The sequence below is a fragment of the Manis pentadactyla genome, chromosome 2 (assembly GCF_030020395.1).
Source record: "Manis pentadactyla isolate mManPen7 chromosome 2, mManPen7.hap1, whole genome shotgun sequence".
Classification (NCBI taxonomy): Eukaryota; Metazoa; Chordata; class Mammalia; order Pholidota; family Manidae; genus Manis; species Manis pentadactyla.
Genome location: NC_080020.1, coordinates 153,210,952 through 153,231,101, shown reverse-complemented (window position 1 = coordinate 153,231,101; position 20,150 = coordinate 153,210,952). Strand labels below are relative to the sequence as shown.

The window sequence follows — 20,150 nt, the reverse complement described above, 5'->3', positions numbered from 1 at the left end:
GTTACTCCCTTAGAAAGGTAAATGGTTGGGAGCTTTCCATGTGGCGCCAGCCTCTGGAAATCTCTTGGCAAGATAACCCTGCCTTCACCCCTCCGTGGTAGCTTGCACAGACACTTCACACAGGAGCCACTTTCTCTGATGAGACAGAACAGCCTGATTCCTCCAGGCGTGGCCCTGTTTCTGGAAGCCAAGACGGTGGCTCAGAGGTGTGATTTTACCAGCTGGGGCACAGGATGTCCTGAGCCTGCTACCCAGCCTTCCACTGCATCAATGCATTTGTTCATTCTAGGTTTCTGTATATTCCTGTGTCCTCTTGGAGAAATCTGGCTTTCAGTTAACATTTGTTAAGTTACAAATATTTTACTAGGTTACGCCAGTAAAATAGATTGACAGTCAGCCAAGTGTTGCCAGGGAGGAAGGGGATTTTTGGTAGACACATGGAAGAATAATGGCAACATCCTGATACCTGCCCACTGCTGGCCAAGCTCCTTCACTGAGTGAGGTCTAAGTGGGTTCCCCTGCAAAGACATTTATGAGGATGAAGTAACGGAAGGGACGCCCACTGTGCACCCATGAGCACATGCAGCCCAAATGAGGAGCGAGGTGCAGAGAATCTGGGACGCACTGGGTTTTAGTTACAACCTGCCACCTACAAACAGAACTTTCTACTCCAGCATCGTGCTCAATATTAGGGTTAAGTTTATATTTTTTTCCCCAATACTTTCTTTTTTCCAAATTTTTTACTGTAGAAAAATACATATAACAAAATGTACCACTTTAGCCACTTTTAAGTCTGCAGTTTCAGTGGCATTAAGTTCATTCACGTTGTTGTGCAACCATCACCACCATCCATCTCCTGAGCTTCTCCTCTTATAAAACTGAAACTCCATCCTCATTAAACACTAACTCCCCAGTCTTCCTGCCTCCCAACCACTAGCAACCACCCTTCTATTTTCTGAATTTGACCACTCTAGGTGTCTCACATTAAGTGGAATATAATATTTGCCTTTTTATATCTGGTTCATTTCGCTCAGTGTCATGTCCTCAGCGTTAATCCACGTTGTAGCATGTGTCAGACTTTCCTTCCTTTGTAAGGCTGAATAATCCATTGTATGTATGGACTACCTTTTGTTTATCCATTCATTTGGCTGGTGGACATATGGGCTGCTTCCATGTTTTAACGACTGTGAATAATGCTGCTACTAACATGGGGTACAACTGTCTGCACGAACGTGCTTTCAATTCTTTTGGGTATAGATCCAGACGTGGCATTGCTGGATCATATGGTAGTTCTATTTTTAACTTTCTGAGGAATCTCCATCCTGTTTTCCACACCAGCTGCACTATTTTACATTCCCACCAATAGTGTGCAGGGGTTCCAATTTCTTCACATCCTCATCAACACTTGTTATTTTCTGGGTTTTTTTTGTAGCCATCCTAATGGGTGTGAGGTGGTGTCAAATTTATATTTTAATTTAAGATCGCAATTTTTTGTGCCTCACAATGATTTATAAGTTCTCATGACAACGGTGTCCTTAGCAAGGAGGCAGTGGACAAGACACAGGCAGCAAGGGGGCTCCTGGGGCATGGGGGGTGGTCTTGTTCAGTTTCTTTCCCACAACCCTACAGCCCACACTGCGCAGGTGTCAGCAGCCTCCTGAACTAGATGGGAGCCGGAAGATGACCCTGAGAGCGATAGAAGCTCTGACACACAACTGCTCCCTGCCAGGAAACTGCCTCAGAGAGGAAGGTATTTTCCCTGGTAACATACAGGTCCCTTACATTTTCTGATGCAGTATAAGGCTTATTCCTGCCAACTGGGACAAGACAGTCACTAAAACGAGGAGTAAAAGGTTATAAGTGGATATGATCTATTTAGTTCCCTTGTTTTAGCTACTCAGGTTCTTATGGGAATAAAGCAAGAGAATCATTTTTAAGACAAACCACAGGACTCTTGGCTTCCTCTGTGCCTGTGGCTTTGCCTTCCATTTTGTAGCTGATTACTCAGGAAGTCACCTCCGACTGGACAGGTGACACCTTTCCCAGGTAGTCCTTCTTAAGGGTCACCGGCCAGATGGGTACATTTCAAAATAATACAGACCCCTTCATTTTCATCCTTGTCTAGAGGAACAATGTATATAAACACTTGGTACAATTTTGTTTTTTGCTTTTCTTAATGTCTGGGAATCGAGAGAACAGAGAAGACACCCCGCTTTGCAAACGCAGTGACTTCACAAATGAGAACCATCATTTCTGTGACAACATGAGCCTGGGTTCCTGCTCTGCAAACCCAAAGGACAAGCATTCCCCACTTCCTTTTCACTTGGGTCACCTTGCTGAGCAGATGGTCCTAAACTCAGGCCCATTCTGGCCCCTAGGCTAGGGGACCCTGGCAAGGGTCCTGAATTCCCTGATGCTCTGAACAATGAGCGCTGTCCCCATACAACCCCAGCAGGATGTTCCCTCTGTTCAGCCTGCTAGGGACCTGAATTCTCGCTGCTCAGTCTCCACTGTCATCCTCAGAGATCCTGGGCCCCGGAAAGATCAACACCTTCATGAGCGAGGAGCATCAGGAGTTCCCGCCCTGATCAGTGAAGCAGCCACGTCAGGTGGGGTGGGGTCCCTAAGCTTTTATATGCAGCTGGCAGCGTCTAGAGCACTTGCATTTGTATTGCTTGCTCCTGGCCACCCAAGTTTTCCAGAAATCTCTGCTTTTGGGTGAGTCTGGAAGTAAATGATTTAAAAATTGTAATTGTTGGGAATGTGGTTCAATGGGCCTGGGGTTCAGAGTCTTTTTGGGGAGGTGACCCTGGGTGCCAGCTTTACAGTGTTTTTCCTCAAAGAGGGGCTCAGTCACTGAGGAGTGAGTGGAGGGTGGTGCCCGCAGGAGCAGACTACAGACAGGAAGCAGGCGTGGTGGGCCCACCCTGGGGAGAAGATGCTACCTGCCCTTGGCTGATCCTTCCTTTTGAGGGAAGGGGAGGCACTGACCTACCTGACCTCATTTAATCCCCTCAGAACCCTCTGAGGATCCAGACCCCTAGAGGTACCAAACCTGCCCGGGCCTCACCCGGCGGTGGTGGGTGCATTTCCCCCATTTGCCGCCAGAGCAGCGTGGCCTCCACTGGGCACCTTCCCTCATCGCCCAGAGAAAGCTGCCAGTGAGCCGCCCTCTCCCCAGGCTTTCCTTCTTAATGGCAGGAAACGTAGAACATGACTTAGTTACATGTTATTTTTACTTAAAAATCAAAACATAATGTTTCATCAGTTGTTACCTGACATGTTAATGAAATTTTTTAACAATAATAATAATTCCATGTATTTCCTGAAAAACTCATTCTATGTCAGGAAATATCACCTTGGCAATGGCATCAAATATATGTTACTGAAGACCCTGTTTTCACAAATCTTCATTAAGTTTCTCTACCAAGCACATGGGCCTGTGTAAGGCATCACAATAAAAAAAAAATTAAGCTGTTCACAGCCCCATCCTTGTGGGATTTAAAGCCCCACTGTATCAAATGCCATTTGTTACATAAACACATTTTAAAAGGTGCATTGTTTCTCTCCTGAATAGGCCCACTGTACACAAAAAACTTTCAGGGCACAAATTTCATCATTGTGTTCAAAATCATGATGATAAAGATTATCTATTTTTTTTTAAGCCTTAGCAGCTCAAATTTTGGCTTCCTATGAAGCTAGTGGAGTGTTCATATTACCCAGTAATTGATAAAATCTCAGAACATTAAAAAAAAATAACATAAGCACCATAGGAGGGACATTGAGAAGGATGAGGTCAGCCCTGCGCCTGTGATGGTCCCACTAGGGCTCCCACGGGAGGGGTGTGCATTGTGGTGCTTTGCAGGTTTGGAACTGGGCTCACTCCCTGATGAGCAGGGTTATAAACCATCTGTTCTGTACTGTCCCAGAGAACTGCAGGATGGCTCACTAGAGGCATCTCCCCATCTCATGGTCCAGAAACACACAAAATCACATCCTGAGCCCAGGGACCCTGAAGCTGCCCATCCGAGGTGCAAAGATGTTTCTGTCACCTGGTTAATTACACTGTAGGCAGCCATGAGTCTGTCACCTCTCCTCCTGGTGTTTAAGGTGTGGAGGAGTACAGGGTTGGCTTGGAGTCTAGGAAATGGGCCAGGCCATCCTCTTTGCCTTCTCTTCCTCCTCCCTGAGGTGGGAGAGCAGGTGTGTGTAGCCCACTTGCTTGTGGAGCAAACAGGGACAGGTGCACCTGAAGAGAGTAATGCTCTAGCCACCCTGTGGGCAGCCCCAGCCCTGGGGCTTATTTGCCCCCAGTGTCCCCAGCCCTTCCTCTGCCATGCATTCACGGGCTCTGGGCACCCACAGCTGCACACAAACTGGTAGCCCTCCCTCCCCCTGCCTTTGCAGGGGGGCTTCTGGACGTCTAAGCTGAAGTGACAACAGGATATATTTCAGAGCAGCACAGAATCTGCTGAGAGACAGTGATTCACAGTGACACCCCCAACTCTCGCTAGGACTGGCCCCAGGCCAGGGCACAAGTGTTGCTCCAAGGCGCAGGGTGTGGCTGCGGGAAATGGACTCTAGCCTTTGTCTGGTTTCAAGTGTCAGCATAACACGGAAAACTCCACCTCTATCCACCCCTCAGACAGGCTCATCTGCAGGGAAAAGTGATCATTTGTACAAAGTACACCGTAGGGGCTTAAAATGGCGGCACCATGAGCTACGCTGTTTATCCGTGATTAAGAGCTCAGTTCTGCCCCATGGATTCTAATGGGGGAGGGTGGTATCTAGGATGAGACCCCCGCCCTGCACAGGTCACAAGTACCTGTCCTGCCTGCCACACCTGTGACACCTCCCCGGGGGCCCTGTTTAGGAGCACCAAGCCTCACATTTCTCCCCCTCCACCACCAGGTTCTCACAGTCCTGAACCCAGACGCGGGAGCCTAGGTGGGGTCATGCATGTTTACTGTTCCCTTCTTCCTCCAGCCAAGTGTCATGACAACAGGAAACAGACAACAGCTGGTCATCTGCTCAGACAGGAAAAACAAGGTATGGGGTTGATCATATCAGACCTACAACCATCATGAAAAATACTACCAAAACCACATCTCCCGACAAACACGAATTTCTGCTCAAAGAATGAGAATAAACACAGCACGAGCCCAACCACGGGCCACGCTGACCCAATCTGCTCTGGAGCGCCTCCTGGCTGCAGTGAACATGGCCACACCCACCCACGGGGGCCTTAGGGGAATGTGCAGGGGCCACCAGAGCCCCGACTGCCCACGGTGGTGGGCACGCAGAGGGAGATGGGGGTTGGGGAGCCGGGAGTACAGGCTGCACTTGCCTTTATGGTTGTGCTGGGACCGATGTCATGCAGCAAGGACATCTCTGGGGGGCTCCTGGGCAGCCCATCGTCCTCAGAACTCATACCGGCATCATCTCCTCGTTTGACAGGAAGGCTCCCTGGAGGAGGTGGTGGCCCCATTTTCACATTACACTGTATTTTTAACTAGATTGGAATAAAGAACATTTGCTCTTGTTTTCATCAGTGACCTATATCAACAAATCTTCCTGTTTCAATTCAGTCATTCATTCAGGAGCAACTTTCAATGCCCTGCCTGGTGCAGTCAGAACTGAAAGAATGTCCACCACCAGCTCTATTGCTTTCATGTTGAAAATGAGTAGTTATAACGTAGAATGAGTCCAGATGCAGTTGTAACTAACATGGTGTGCCTCAGGAGAACTGTGATGCGCATACAATTATCCTTTAACATGTGTTGAATAAACCAAGCAAAAATAACTTAAAAACTTCAATTCATCTTTGACACACATACCGAGTACCACTGCCAAGGGAAAGCTTACCTGCAGAGCTTTAATCCGGTCACACACATTTTCTTGGGAAAACACCCGCACAGGCCGAGCAGGGTCCTGTCCTGACTCCGGAATGAAAATGCTGTCATGTGAGAGGGCCCGGCTGCCCAGTGCACCCCTCGACTCCCTAGGACAAAAGAGGCACTGTGAAACTCAGCTCCCGCCATCTGTCACCTGGGGTGCTCAGGTGAACTGGGCTGTGGGCTGATGACATATCATACAGCAAGCCTTCGGCAGTATTTATTTTTTAACTGCCTCTGATTTCAGTTTATCTCCCCCTGTCAAATACCGCAATCAGCTATTAAGAGCACTGTAGAGATAGGAATTTCCCTTGCAGACCCGAAGTCTGTGTGAATTCTTTTTATTAATGGAAAAACCAAGGTCTGATGAGGTGTGAGGTCTAAAACAGCAGGTCCACAGAAAGGAAGGGCTGGCAGAGGGCCTGGGCTGGCTGGCGGGGCTGTAGGAGATCGTTGTGGATGCCCAAGGAAGGTGAGGTCATTCTTTGTGGGCAAACATGCAGCCTGTTGGTGGGCAGGAGGCCGAGTCTGCACAAGGGCAGCCTCACAAGGCAGGGCAGCCTCACAAGGCAGGGCAGCCTCACAAGGCAGGGCAGCCTCACAAGGCGGCCCAAACACACATCCACTCCTGGGCTTGAAATGAGAGCTGGAAACCTGCACGCCAACCGTTTTTTCTTTACCTGAGCCAACCCATGCGATCCAACCTGTGCGCCCAGCACCTGAGCATAGATGGTGGGCCCTCCCATCACCACATCCCAGCCCATTGCCCAGGCCTGAGCTCAAGGCTCCAATCTGGAACTAACTGCACAGGACACTCACGAATGTCCTAAGAGGATGTGGGAGCTGCTGTTAGATTTTCCTGGCAGTGGTGGCTGCCTGAACAATAGGTGGAAGGAGACGGCTGAGACCCTATAACAAAGGACAGAAAGCCTGTCCACACAGACGCTGGACATCCTGTGTACCACGACCTCCCCCCTGCAACCCCGCCCAGGGCCTCCTGTCTTCTGTGCGGCATGAGGGCCTCCTGGATGTGGCCCTTCTCACTGTAGATCAAGCTGTGTTGGTTGCGGGCGCTTTCTAACTTCTTTCTACCTGTAATAGTCAGTTTGCAAGTGGGGACTTCTGGCTCCTCGAAGGGTGTGTCCTCACATTTCTGGGAAGGAATGAAGCCTAATGAAAGAACCAGGCAGGCCTTTCCTGCCAATGGGGTCTCTTGTCCCAAAGATCACACCAACGCTGGGTTCCCTCCTACAGTATGCGGCCACAGCCATACACTTTGGAGGCCACAAGTGCTGCCAGAACACCACTCTGGCTGCGACTGGAAGTTGAGACCGCGTTTAAAGGCCTCTGGCAAAGATACATTGGCAAAAACACAAAATGCTATATGCTCAAAGCTGTTCACTACAGCAACATTTCTAGAAGACTGGGAACAGCCCAAATGCCCCTCAGTGGATAGATATCGGGATGAACTGTGGAGCGCGATAGACTGGTGACTCTGTAGTTGACCAAACGGGTGAGGAGGCTATCAAGATACAGGCATCACCAACTACACTATGTGAAAAATAAAGGAGAGTGCAGAACAATGTTTGTGGTGTGTTAGCTCTGTAGGAAAGGAGGGTACGGATACATATGGACATATGGGAATAAATGTGTATATTTGCTTATTAAAAAAATAAAAATAGAAGGATAAACAACAAGATGAATAAATATGGTTGCCCTTAGGTAGAAGGATAGAACCAGGTGCGAGACAGGGTGCCAAGGTGCTTACTTGTATTACAATTTTGTCTTTGAAACTACATAAAGGTTTTACATAGTTCCAAAGACAAAAATCAAAAAGGGAGATAAAACAGTCTCTAAGACTAGAAAACAAACAGAAACAAATAAGCCTAATTTTATATCAGGTTGTTGGCACAACCACACAGAGAAAAGAATGGTTGCAAATGATTTTAAATCAACGTCCACATGACTTTTGACTCAATAACTACAGCAGGATATTTCTAAGAACAAAAAAACTTTAAGATATCAAATTGTACTTACGGTCTTATTAGTAATTATATTGATTTAATAAAACAGTTCAGAACAAGCTTTATAATATGTAAGCTCTGTGGGAAAGTAAGGGTCATGAAATTATTATACATATATTATATGATGATGAAAATAATTTTGCTAATACCAGTAGGGACCAAAATTTCCTGCATCAGAGAAAAATGAATTCAATAAAGAATCAAAGAAGTAAAAATTCTGTCTTACTAAACTTGAACTGAAAATTCAAGTGAATTAATGATTTATTTATTCTCAAAAAAATAAAATATTTCCTAGCTGTTATTACTGGGAAGTGCAGTGACAGCCAGCTAGCAATCCTAACCCTTGACAGCCAGGTTGTGGTTCCTAAAAACCATTTCACACTGGAAGGAACCAGGACCCTATGAAGAAGTGGCCAATCACAAGTTTAGGGCAGAAAGTGTGCAAAATAAACCTGGGATTTCTCATTGTGCAAGAAAGCAAGAATTTATTCAAAGATAAATTGGGCCATGTCAAAAGAATACAGGAGCTCATTTGAAGTGACTCCCAATAGCATAAGATGGGAGTGTGTAAGCCCCAAAATGAAAAGAGTGTCATGGGTTAAAGCTAATCAAATATACAAAAGTCCATACATTCACAATGATATCCAAGAAAAAAATGGAAAAAATCACTCATTGGTCAGTATTGGAAACTGCTAGGGTACCAGGTCATTTCTCTGAAGGCAGGTCGATAAAAGGAGAACTAAGTATTATCCTGCCTTTCCTAAATAAACTGTACGTCAGAGCAACCAAGGAGTTTATGAAGGAAAGGTCTTCAAAAAAGAATTCCAGCTAGCACATGCAGAATGAACAGAAGAATTAGAAAATCACAATTTTTCATTGAAATCACGACCTAGACAATGATCATCAGTGGGTGCTAAAACCAATAGGTGAACGTTAGTGGAGAGGTCACCCTAGAGAGACCCCATGAACCCCCTGGTCAGTTTTAACACCACCAGAAGTGGAACAGCCAGAAAATATGTGCCTTGTGATGTGATGTGACACTAAATACTCAATACCATCTTGAACCTAAATTTAATGTGTAGATCCATCTAACATTTTGCAAAAAATTCAGAGAATAGATGAATGAGTTTAATCATACCAAGAGAAAGCTAATTCAGAATGTGGCTATTCTGTAGAGGAAATGACCCTGTTCCTTCATCAGATCAATGACATGAAACAAAGGGGGAAGGGGAGGGAAAATTGTTATAGATTAAGAGACTTAAGAAGCACAACCACCCAGACACAATAAATGGGCATCAACTTTTTAATGGCTTGCCAGCAATAATGTGCCTTGGCAAGTGGAGCTCTTCTGCCTGGGGTGATGGATGGATGGATGAGAAGTCGCTGCAGAATCTAGAAGGCACAGACTCTCAAAGACGCTGAAGAGTGCCTTTAGGATACTGTCTCTCTTATTGTCAATTAATTTATCACAAGGGAGCCTAGAAAATACAACAGGGAAGGGAAATACACAAAAAATATACCACAGGGAAACCTGTGATCAGCCATTTTTTCAGAGGGTCCTGGTTCCTTTCAGTGTGACTACACAACAGGGAATGGGAAAGAGTTCAATAAGTGGTACTGGGAAAACTGGAAAGCCACATGCAAAAGAATGGGACTGGACCATTTTATTATACCATACACAAAAATCAAACTGGATTAAAGACTTGAACATAAGACCTTAAACTGTAAAGCTCCTAGAAGAAAACATAGGTGGCATGGGACGTAAGTATTGGAAATGAATTTTTGGACTTGACAAAAAAAAGCAAAGGCAACAAAAGCAAAAATTAACAAGTGGAACCACATCAAATTAAAAAGCTTCTGCACAGCAAAGGATACCATCAACAACATGAGAAGGCAGCTTCTTGAATGGGAGAAAATACTTTCAAATCAAATGTTTGATAAGGGGTTAATATCTAAAATCTGTAAAGGACTCATATAACTCAAACAACCTGATTAAAAAATAGGCAGAGGAACTAAACAGACAATTTTCTAAAGAAGACATCCAAACGCCAACAGGTACATGAAAAGATGCTCAACATCATTAATCATCAAGGAAATGCAAATAAAAACCACAATGAGATACCCACTCACCTCTTGGCTATCATCAAAATGATGAGAGATAAGTGTTAGCAAGGATGTGGAAAAAGGGAAATTTTCTGCACTGTTATTGGGAATGTAAATTGGTGCAGTGACTATGGAGAAAAATATGAAGGTTCCTCAAAGAATTAAAGATAGAACTACCATGTGATCCAGCAATCCCACCTCTCGGTATAATATCCAAAGGAAATGAAAACAGGATTTCAAAGAGCTATCTGCACCCCCATGTTTACTGCAGCATTATTCACAATAGCCAAAATATGTAAATAACCTAAGTGTATCCATCAGTGGCTGAATGGGTAAATAAGATGTGAGATAGATGATAGATAGATAGATAGATAGATAGATAGATAGATAGATAGATAGATAGATAGATACCGTGGGATATTATTTAGTCATGGGAAAGGACCTCCTGCCATCTGTGACAACATGGATGAACCTTGAGGGCATTATGCTAAGTGAGATAAGGTAGGCCGAAAGACAAATACTATAAGATCTCACTTACATGCAGAATCTAAAAGAGCTGTACTCATAGATACAGAGTAGACTAGTGGTTACCAAGAGCTGAGGGTGGGGGAAATGGGGGAAAATGGTCAAAGTATACAAACTTGCAGTTACAAGATCAATAAATTCTGGGGACCTACAGTTTGTATAGCCCAGTTATTATAGTTAATAATACTGTATTATGTATTTGAAAATTGCTAAGAGAGTAGATCATCAATGTTCTCACCACAAGAATCAGTAATTAGGTGAAATAAAGCATGTGTCAGCTGACATTACGGTGATAATCGTTTTGGAATACATAAGTGTATCACATCAACATGTTGTACACCTTAAACTTCCACAATGTTATACGTCAACTGTCTTTCAATAGAGTTGAAGAGAGAAAAGAAGGTCTATTTCATTCTCTGTGGGCTCACTACACACATTATTTGCTCTTCCTGGACCTCATCATACCCCACCTTGAGCTTCCTTTCCTAGCATTACTCCAGGAGACTTTTCCCAGTAACTGAGGACCAAGCTCCAGCTAGGTGCTGGGAATATGAAGATAAAAGGGACACTGACTCCACTTCCCATGGGCTCTGGTGATAGGAGACGGACATATGGACAGGTCCTTGCACCCTGGCTCGCCCCTCCTGCCGGGCTGCAGTCCCGTGGTGGGAGGGATCCCTGGGTGCTCCAGTTTAGAGACAGGAGATGGGTGGGGTGAGTGGGTGGCCCAGTAAAGACATGCAATAATTAGCAATAGCATCAAAATGATGCCTTGCTCCTCAAGTGGAGCACGAGGCCTGAAAAATACATGTGTAGCCTGTACCCTCTGCTCTTCACAAGGTGCCGTGTGGTTCCATCCCTGGCTCCTTACTAGCACCAGAGAAAAAACTCGAATCTTTGCTCTGCAGTCGTTTGGTGCCACCAAGTGGTCAGTTCTACGCCTTTCGAAACAGGTCAGGAGACAGGGATGTGGGGGGGTGGCGGGCCACAGGTAAAATCATTGGGATGCTGAAGCCTGTGACCCCATGCAGCGTGGGCTGGTTCCCACGCCCAAGGCTCATTATGCCTTCTGAAGAGTTTCATCCTCAAATTAAGGGTTCAACGTTGTTTAAAAGAAAATATAAAAACTGGCATGGCAGTAAGTCTGTTTTGTTTTTCCTTTTACTCACAGAAATGAGCAAACTGGAATAATCATATGTATTATGATCATATTTTGATGAAGTACAAGTTACAAAAATAAGGATTTCTTCACTAGACTTCCCCAAATTTTCATTCTGATTGGGTCTGCAATATTTTGGGGTGATATTTCTAAGACTGCCAGCAAGAAGCCCACCCTTTACCCCTTCTCTCTCTAATGGAAAATTTTCTCATTAGATAACTCAAAATTAAGGGTTAGCGTGGTGTATTTCTCCAGTGTAATATTCAGATCCTCGAAAGAGTTTTGAGTCATGTTAAACCAGGGCTTATACGCTAATCTTGCCACTTCCAGCTGTGGGACATCAGGCAAGTTCTCCACAACTTCTCTAAAGCTTGGTTTGCACATTTATAAAATGGTGTACCTTACCCACCCTCCCACAGTTAGTGTAAATTTTCATTTATACAGCACCTGGCACATAGCAGGTACCTGATAATGTTTCTTCCCCCAACTTTCTCCATCCTTATATGGAAAGACAGAACATACATTTTCAATGGAAGAACCTTCAATGGAATTACCTAGAAGAGTAGGTTCAGACATCCAGCAAATTACCAAAACGAAGGGACTGTGCCCCCTCCTGCTTACTGGGCACATAAGCCCAAAGGCTGTAGAAGGCAACTTACTCGAGCTCATCCTCTGAATCATAGCCCATTGGCCCTGACTCGATGGCAATGACCTCACTCTTGGCTTGACTTTGTTTCCAGGTGCTACTTCCTGTGGAAGGAGAGGATTCCTTTCTCTTCTTTTTCCCGAAAAACTTCTTAAATGTTTTGAATTTGGATTTTTTCTTTCCTGTGCATAAAGAACGTATGTGAGTACTTACCAAGCATGTGTGATTTGTGCAAAAGAAGAGCAAGATTTCTATGCATGAAACACAGCGTACCGTTTTTGTACACCCTAAAACATCTTGATTCCTGCTTATTTTTGGACCGTTAATAAAAGAGCCAGGAAAGCCTTGGAGCACAATCACAGGATCAAAGCACACCAACTTTCCTCTCAGTTGAAATCAAGTATTTTTGTTTGTTTGTTTTTTTAACAGATCATTTACTTCCTGGGTGAAATAGTTTATTGTTTTTGATGTAACCACTCTTATTTTTATTACCACACATTTGTTTTGCCAAGCCTTGAATTCAAACAGTACATACTGTATGAGTGGATTCATACAGTATATATTCTTGCTTCTGGCTTCTTTCATTCCATATATTGCCTTTGAGATTTTGTGTGATTTTGCATGACGATGCATGCATAAGTATGCGTTGCTCTTCTTTTCTTAAACTGATGAGTAACATTCCGTTGTATAAATGAGATCAAGTTCTAATCCTTAAGATATATGTAGTCAAAAGCAAAAAAGTCAACAGTCCTGATGCAGTAAAGGCCATGTGACAACTCAAATTATTTTTCAAAATAATCCTCAAGTGCTTCATTAGTATGGACATGAGCACCAAAGACAATCAGGGGAGTTCCAGCCTCATGGGCAAGAGGCACTGGCTGGACTGCCCAACGCCTTGATGGACTTTCAGTGAGAAAACCCATCAAATGGTGGGGACAGCACTGAGCTTGATTCTGCCATGCTTCCTGGATTGTTAGAATATACATCTGTAAACATTTTGTGATCTCTTCTCTGCCTCCTTCATTTTCACCTACAAATTCTGTCATATGCAGGATCTCGTGATTTCACACTAACAGCCCAGCAAAGTTTGTTCCTTCCTTTCTTCCAAATTTTTATGAAAACTAATAATAGAAGGATGTAACATCATAAATTGCCAGGATGCTAATATATCCTGAAAATTTGCTAAAATGATTTGTTAGTTTTACAAATAATTTTGTAAGCCAAATGCCTTTTTTAAAAAAACAACAGGATCCTTACATTTTGATTATATTAATACCCCCTTGGGAAGTTTATATGATCTTGCCTTAATTTGGAGAACTATTTAGGATTACTCTAGTTGGAGTTCCTACATTACCTTAGGTGGGGCCAATCCCTGCCCAAAGGGAAATCAGTTTTACAGTCAAGTTTTCTTAATTTCGAGTGGAAGGCTCCTCACCTTTATAATCACAAAATGTTTATGTTGTTAACTGATCGTTCTCAAGGAGTGTTTATTATTTTGAGAGAGCCTTAGGAGTTTTTTGCATTTGCCAGGACACCATCTGGCCTTTGCCTAGTTGACAAATATGTACACATGCCTGAAGCTTTGCACAAACATGCAGCCTCACTACCCAAGTCACTGCTTCGGGTTGAAGGGCACGGCTACAAACACCCAGAGTTGAGCCTCCCAGCACTTCTGATTGGCTTCAATGGTGAGCCAGCCTCCCCTGGGGGCCTGTTAGGGTTATGTTTTATCACCTGCTAGACTTTAAAATTCAATTTATTTAATGGTAAAGGAACTATTTACAGGAACTACTTAGGTTTTATACCTCTTAAATCTGTTATGTTTTTCTGGGACTTTGCCTCTTTTTTCCAAATTTTCAAGTTTACTGGCATATACTAATATCCTCTGATTTCAGCACCCACACTATCTGTAATAAAAGCCCCCTTTCTCAGTCCTGATGTGAATTCTTTGTGCCTCCTCTTTTTTCACCTGATCTATTGCATCTGAGATCACTTTTGCCTTCAAAAAGCATAGGCTTTATTAATTCTCTCTACCGAATGTTTATTTTTCAAGGTATTTATTTCTGTTCTTATCTTTATTCTTTCCTTCCTTTCATTTTCTTCGGGTTTACTTTATCTTGTTAAACTTCTTGAGATGCATACTTGTTTAGCTTATTGAGTTTCAAGATTTTTGTTTTTATAATATACACGTTTAAGACAATAAATTTCCCTATTTTAGCTGCATCTACATGTTTTGACACATAGTATTTTCATTATTGTTTGGTCAAAAATATTTTCTAATTTCCATTATAGTATCTTCTTAGACCTATAGGTTATTTAGAAAAGTATGTCTTAATTCCCAAGCACTTGGGGATTTTCTTATCTTTCTGTAATTGATTTCCAGCTGAAGGGCACTGTGGTCAGAGAATACACTCTGTATGATTTGTATCTATTCAGGTTTGTTGAGACTTGCTTTATGGCTTACCATAAATCTGTGACTGTTCCTAGTGTGCTTGAAAATAATGTATTTGCTTCAACGTCCTATATATAGGACATCAAATAGGACAAGCAAGGCCTTTTTCTTTTTAATCGTATCATCCAAACACTTTGTATCTTTACTAATATTTGAAGACATTTGTTCAATCAATCACTGATAGAGATGTATTAAAAATAACTCACTGACTGCAGATTCTATTTACCTGTCAATTTCTACTCTATAACTTTTGACATTATGATGGTGCATAGTAAGGTACAATTGTTATCTTGCTGTGGAATTGAACCTTTTGTGCAATGGCCCTCTTTATTTTTAGTAATGCTTTTTACCTTAAATTTTATCTTGACAGCTATTAACACAGCTATACCAGCTCCCTTCTGCTCAGTGTTGGCAAGGTACATGTTTTCCTAGCCTCTTTCTTTCCATTCTTCCTGCTTGCTTGCTTTCTCTCTCTCTTTCTTTTTTACCAGTGCCTTTCTCTCATAGATGTGTCCTGTCTTTCTGTCTCTCCTTTATTCTTTTAAACTTTTCTGAATCCTTACACTTAAGATTTAGTTTTGGAAATTCAGTCTGATGGTCTTTAACTTCTCACTGAACAATTAATGTAATTAGCCTACTTGTATTTACTGTACTAACGGTACGTTAATAAGGACAAGTCTGCTATTTTATATGCTTTTTCTTAATCTCCTTTCTTGCCATGTCTTGAATTAACTGACTTTTTAAAATTATGCCTTATTTTCCCACTACTAGTTTATGAGCATGGGCTTGAATCTCTGTTCTTCCAGTGACTACCCTAGGAAGTATACTACCTATTCTATTATGGGACAGAACAAGGAATTTAGAACACTTCAATCCTATTTTTATGCACTAGTGTTTTCATTCTGATCTTTAAAAAGCCCAGAAGATACAATTCCACATTCATTTAGATATATCCACTTGTTTCTCATTCTCTTTGCTCTTCATTCCTTCTTATGTTCTGGACCTTCCAGCTAGGAGGGTCTTCCTTCTGCTGGAAGGCAGATTTCCCCTAGAATCTGCTTTAGTGTGAGTCTACTGGTGACAAACTCAGTTCCTGTTTATCTGAAAATGCATTTATTTCTCCTTCATTTCTAACATGTACTTTTCCTAGGTATAACATCCTAGATTGGCAGTCATTTTTTCTAAGTTACTGTTTCAATATCAAAGACATTATTTCACGGTTTTGTGGCTTCTATGGTGTGGCTGAGAAGTTCAGCCATAAGTTTTTTGCTCCTTTGAAGGTAATCTGTCTTTTTCTCAGCATTATTTTAAGATTTTTCATTTTGTCTCAGGTTTTCTACATTTTCAGTCTCTATGGATTTCCTTTTATTTATCCTTCTTGGGATTCATTGGGTTTCTTAAACCTGTGAATGGATAATCTTTTCTTTTTTTTAATCAATTCCAGAAAATGTCAGCTCTCCTCTCCTCAGGCTGTGCTCACATGTACGCTATGCCCTTCCCCTTATCTCTATGCCTCTTGTCCTCTCTCTTTTGTATTTTCCATCCTTTTACCATTCTATATTACATTCTGTATACTTTCTTGTGATCTATCTTGAGCAGATAAAATCTGCTGTTAAACTCATCCACTGAATTTTCAAGTGTAGTAGTTATGCTTATTTCTAGAAAATCCATTTGATCGTTTTTCAAATATGGCATATCATTTAAAAAATATTCTTAAAATTACAAACAGTAAAGTTTATTCTTTTTGATTTTCATAGAATTGTATAAACACCACCAAAACCAAGGTACGGGGACTGTACCAATGCTGCCCTCTTGTAGCTAAGCCCCTCCCCTAGGTAGCCCCTGGAAACCACCAATATGTTCTCTGTTTCTATAGTTTTTCCTTCTCTAAAATGTCATGCAGATATATTCATACAGCATGTATCCTCTTGATTCTGGCTTCTTTCACTCAGCACAGTGCATTAGAGATTCATCCATGTTACTGTTTTGATCAATAGTTTGCTCCTTATTGCTGCTGACTTCTATTTCACTGTATGGACAGACATTATTTAACCATGGACCTGTTCAAAGACATCTGTGTCCTTTTCAGTTTTTGGCAATCATGAAAAAAGTTGCTACAGGCTTCTGTGTAAACATAAGTTCCCACTTCCCTGAGGTAAATGCTTAGGCATGGAATTGCAGGAGTGTATGTTTAATAAGAAACCGCTAAAATATTTTTCCAGGTAGCTGTACCATTTTGCATTCTCATCAGCAATATGAGAGTTCCAGTGGCCCTGTAGCCTCACCAGACTTGTAACTTTCAAGTGTGTTTTTGTTTTGCCATTCTAACAAGTGTCTATAACTTGTTATAACAAGTGTTTATATCTCATTGTTGTGTTAATTTGTAATGATGTCTATAGATATTGAGCACCTTTTCATGTGCTTATTTCTGCACATCTTCTTAGGTAAAGCTTCTTTAAAAGTCTTTTGCCTATATTTTAATTGGGTGGTTTGTTTTCTTACTGTTTAATTTTGAGAATTCTAAGTGTAAGTCCCTTCAAGTATGACTTATAAATATTTTCTCCCAGTCTGTATCTTGTCTTTTCATTTTCTTAATAGTGTCTTTTCACAGAGCAAAAATTTTAAATTTTAGCAAATTAGTTTAATTTAGCAAATTTTTCTTTTAGGGACTGAGGTGTTGTATCTAAGAACTCTTATCTAATCCAAGGTCATAAATAATTTCACCTATGCTTTCTTTTAAAGGTTTTATAGTGTTACATTTATGCCTGTCATATATTTTAATTTTTGTATAATCTGTGAGGTGTATGTCAAAGTTCACTTTTTTAACATATGAATGTCCAATTTTTTCTAGCACCACCATTTTCTGGAAAGACAATCTTTTCTTAATTGAATTACAATTGCATCTTTGTCAAAAATCAATTGACCATATGGGTTTGTTTTTGGACTCTATTCTGTTATATCTCTATGCATCTATCCTCTTGGTGATAACCACACTGGCTTAATTATTATAGCTTTACAGTAAGTCTTGAAATCAGGTAGTGTGAGTCTTCCAACTTTGTTCTTTTTCACACTTGTTTTCACTATGCTAAGTTCTTTTGCTTTTTCATGTAAATTTTAGAATCAGCATGTCAATATTGGAAAAATATCCTGTGAGATTGATTGTTTCATCTTCACCCCTACACTCCTCCTCCCTTTCAAAGCAAATCATTCCAGATACAGTTATCATTTCATCTATATGGATTTGGCTTCTTCCTAAACAAAACCTCTGACCCTTCATGGAAATCAAATAACTGATTACTGATCAATGTTCTTGCTACAGAATATTGAACTAACTGTGTCCCTGCTTTTCACAGCTGACTTATAAACTGTGTACTGTACTCCTGCTAGCTATTCTGTGGCTCAATTTGGGAAGAAATGACTTTTAAGCAACACTGACTCTTCCAGTCTGTAAACATAATCTTAGTCCATTCAGGCTGCTATAATAAAGTACTGTACACTGGGTGGCTTATACATAACAGAAATCTATTTCTCACTGTTCTGGAGACTGGAAGGTTGAGATCAGGGTACCAGCATGGTGGGGTACTATTGAGGACTCTCTCACAGGTAACTCACTGTTAACTAGTCATTGTGTCCTCATGTGCAGAAAGAGAGCAGTAGTTCCCTGGCTTCTTCTCATAAGGGCACTAATTCTATTCATGAGGGCTCTTACCCACATGACCTAATTTATGACCCTAAATACCATCACTGCATGTATTTAAGTCTTTGTTGATTTCTTTAAACAATATTTTTTATTTTCAGTATAAAGATCCTGCATATATTTGGTTAGATATATACCTAAGTATTTCTTTTTCTTAGTGCTATTACAAATGGTAACTTTTTAAATTCCATTTTTCAATTGTTCATTGCATTATATACAAGTATTTATATATTGATGTTGTCTTTCACAATCTTGCTAAACTTAAAGAGTTCTAGGTACTTTTTTGATATATTGTATAATCATGTCATATAAAAACAGAGACAGTTTTATTTCTGTATCCCTTTTATTTCTTTCTCTTGCTTATAGCACTGGCTGGGTGTTATGCCACTTTTTATAGTACCCTGCTCCTTCCAGACATTTTTAAACTTTTATTAAATCTTCCACCATAGTATATGCATGGTTGTTTCAAAGCATATATTTGATAATTCTGACATTTGATGCCTATTTGGACATGTCCATTTCTCTTGTTTCTGCTGTGTATTAGTTTGCTTGGCTGCATAACAAAGTACCACAAACTAAGTGTGTTAAATAGAATTATATTGTCTCACAGTTCTAGAGGCTCAAAGTCCAAAATTTTCAAAGAGCTGTGATGGACACATCTATTCCATGTCTCTCCCCTAACTTATGGTGATTTTCTGGCAACCTTTGGCATCCCTTGGCTTGGAGATGCATCATCCTGATCTCTGACTTGGTCTTCATTATGGGTGTTCTCCCTCAGTGCATGTCTGCCTTCACATTTCCCCTTTTCATAAGGACATTACTCACATTAGATTAGGGGCCTGTGAAACTCCAGCATGAGCTCCTCTTAATTAATTACATCCAAAGGACCCAATTTCCAAATAAGGTCATATTCTCAGGTACTATGTGTTAGGACTTCAACATGTGAATTTTGGGCAACACAGGGCAGCCCATAACATTGGGTTTCATTCATGTGTCCTGTGACCTTATCTGTCTGGTTATCACACTGGCTGTATATTTATTACATACCTGAAAATATCATTTTCTGTATAATTTGAAGTTGAGATAGAAGGTACCTTGCTTTAGAGAACACTGTTTGCTTCTACAAGTTGCCTGGGTCACATCTCTTCTAGGAATACTACAAGGCATGTTCAAGGGTTGAGATTCCCTGAATGATCTAAGCAATGCAAACTTAAACTACAGATCTACAAAGGGTTGATTTATGTCTGGTTCACACTTAACTCAGATTTTGCTGGTCCTTGGTCTGCCAGCTTATTGTAAGGAGGGTCTTCCATTAGACAGTCCACTTTGTATAGGCCTGTATTGATATCTGACCCTCTCCCCACCTCCTACCCCATGACGATGTAAAAATGAAATTAAAAAGTTTCAAGATTGGTAAATGATCTGAAGGCTAAAAGTGACTTCTATATTCACTACCTCTCTGGGTTACCATTTTTCTTTCAATTGTGGCCTTATTTCTTACTTTTTAAAATATTTTTTAAGAATGTTCTCATCTAGAATTTTCAATTTTAAATGGGAAGGGACTGCTCTGAATAACTTAGCTCACTATTGCTATGAAAAAAGAGTACTTGGTTTCTCTTTTTCTTTTTAAAGATTGATTCTTCATAGTGA

General features: G+C 41.4%; 1 protein-coding gene across 6 annotated transcripts in view; it reads right to left on the bottom strand.

Moving 5' to 3' along the window:
* The window catches only part of CRACDL (CRACD like), a 120,295-nt gene that overhangs the window by 26,846 nt on the left and 73,299 nt on the right, over positions 1 to 20,150 (bottom strand). For all 6 annotated transcript variants that reach the window (XR_008995737.1, XR_008995736.1, XM_057496954.1 and 3 more), the window contains exons 3-5: positions 12,365 to 12,533; positions 5,866 to 6,001; positions 5,348 to 5,512 (exon numbers count right to left, since the gene is read on the bottom strand). Coding sequence is in view for 4 of the 6 variants with exons in the window: in XM_057496954.1 (XP_057352937.1) it covers positions 5,348 to 5,512; positions 5,866 to 6,001; positions 12,365 to 12,533 (470 nt within the window). In the remaining 2 variants the exon portion in view is untranslated. The remainder of the gene's footprint in view (positions 1 to 5,347; positions 5,513 to 5,865; positions 6,002 to 12,364; positions 12,534 to 20,150) is intronic.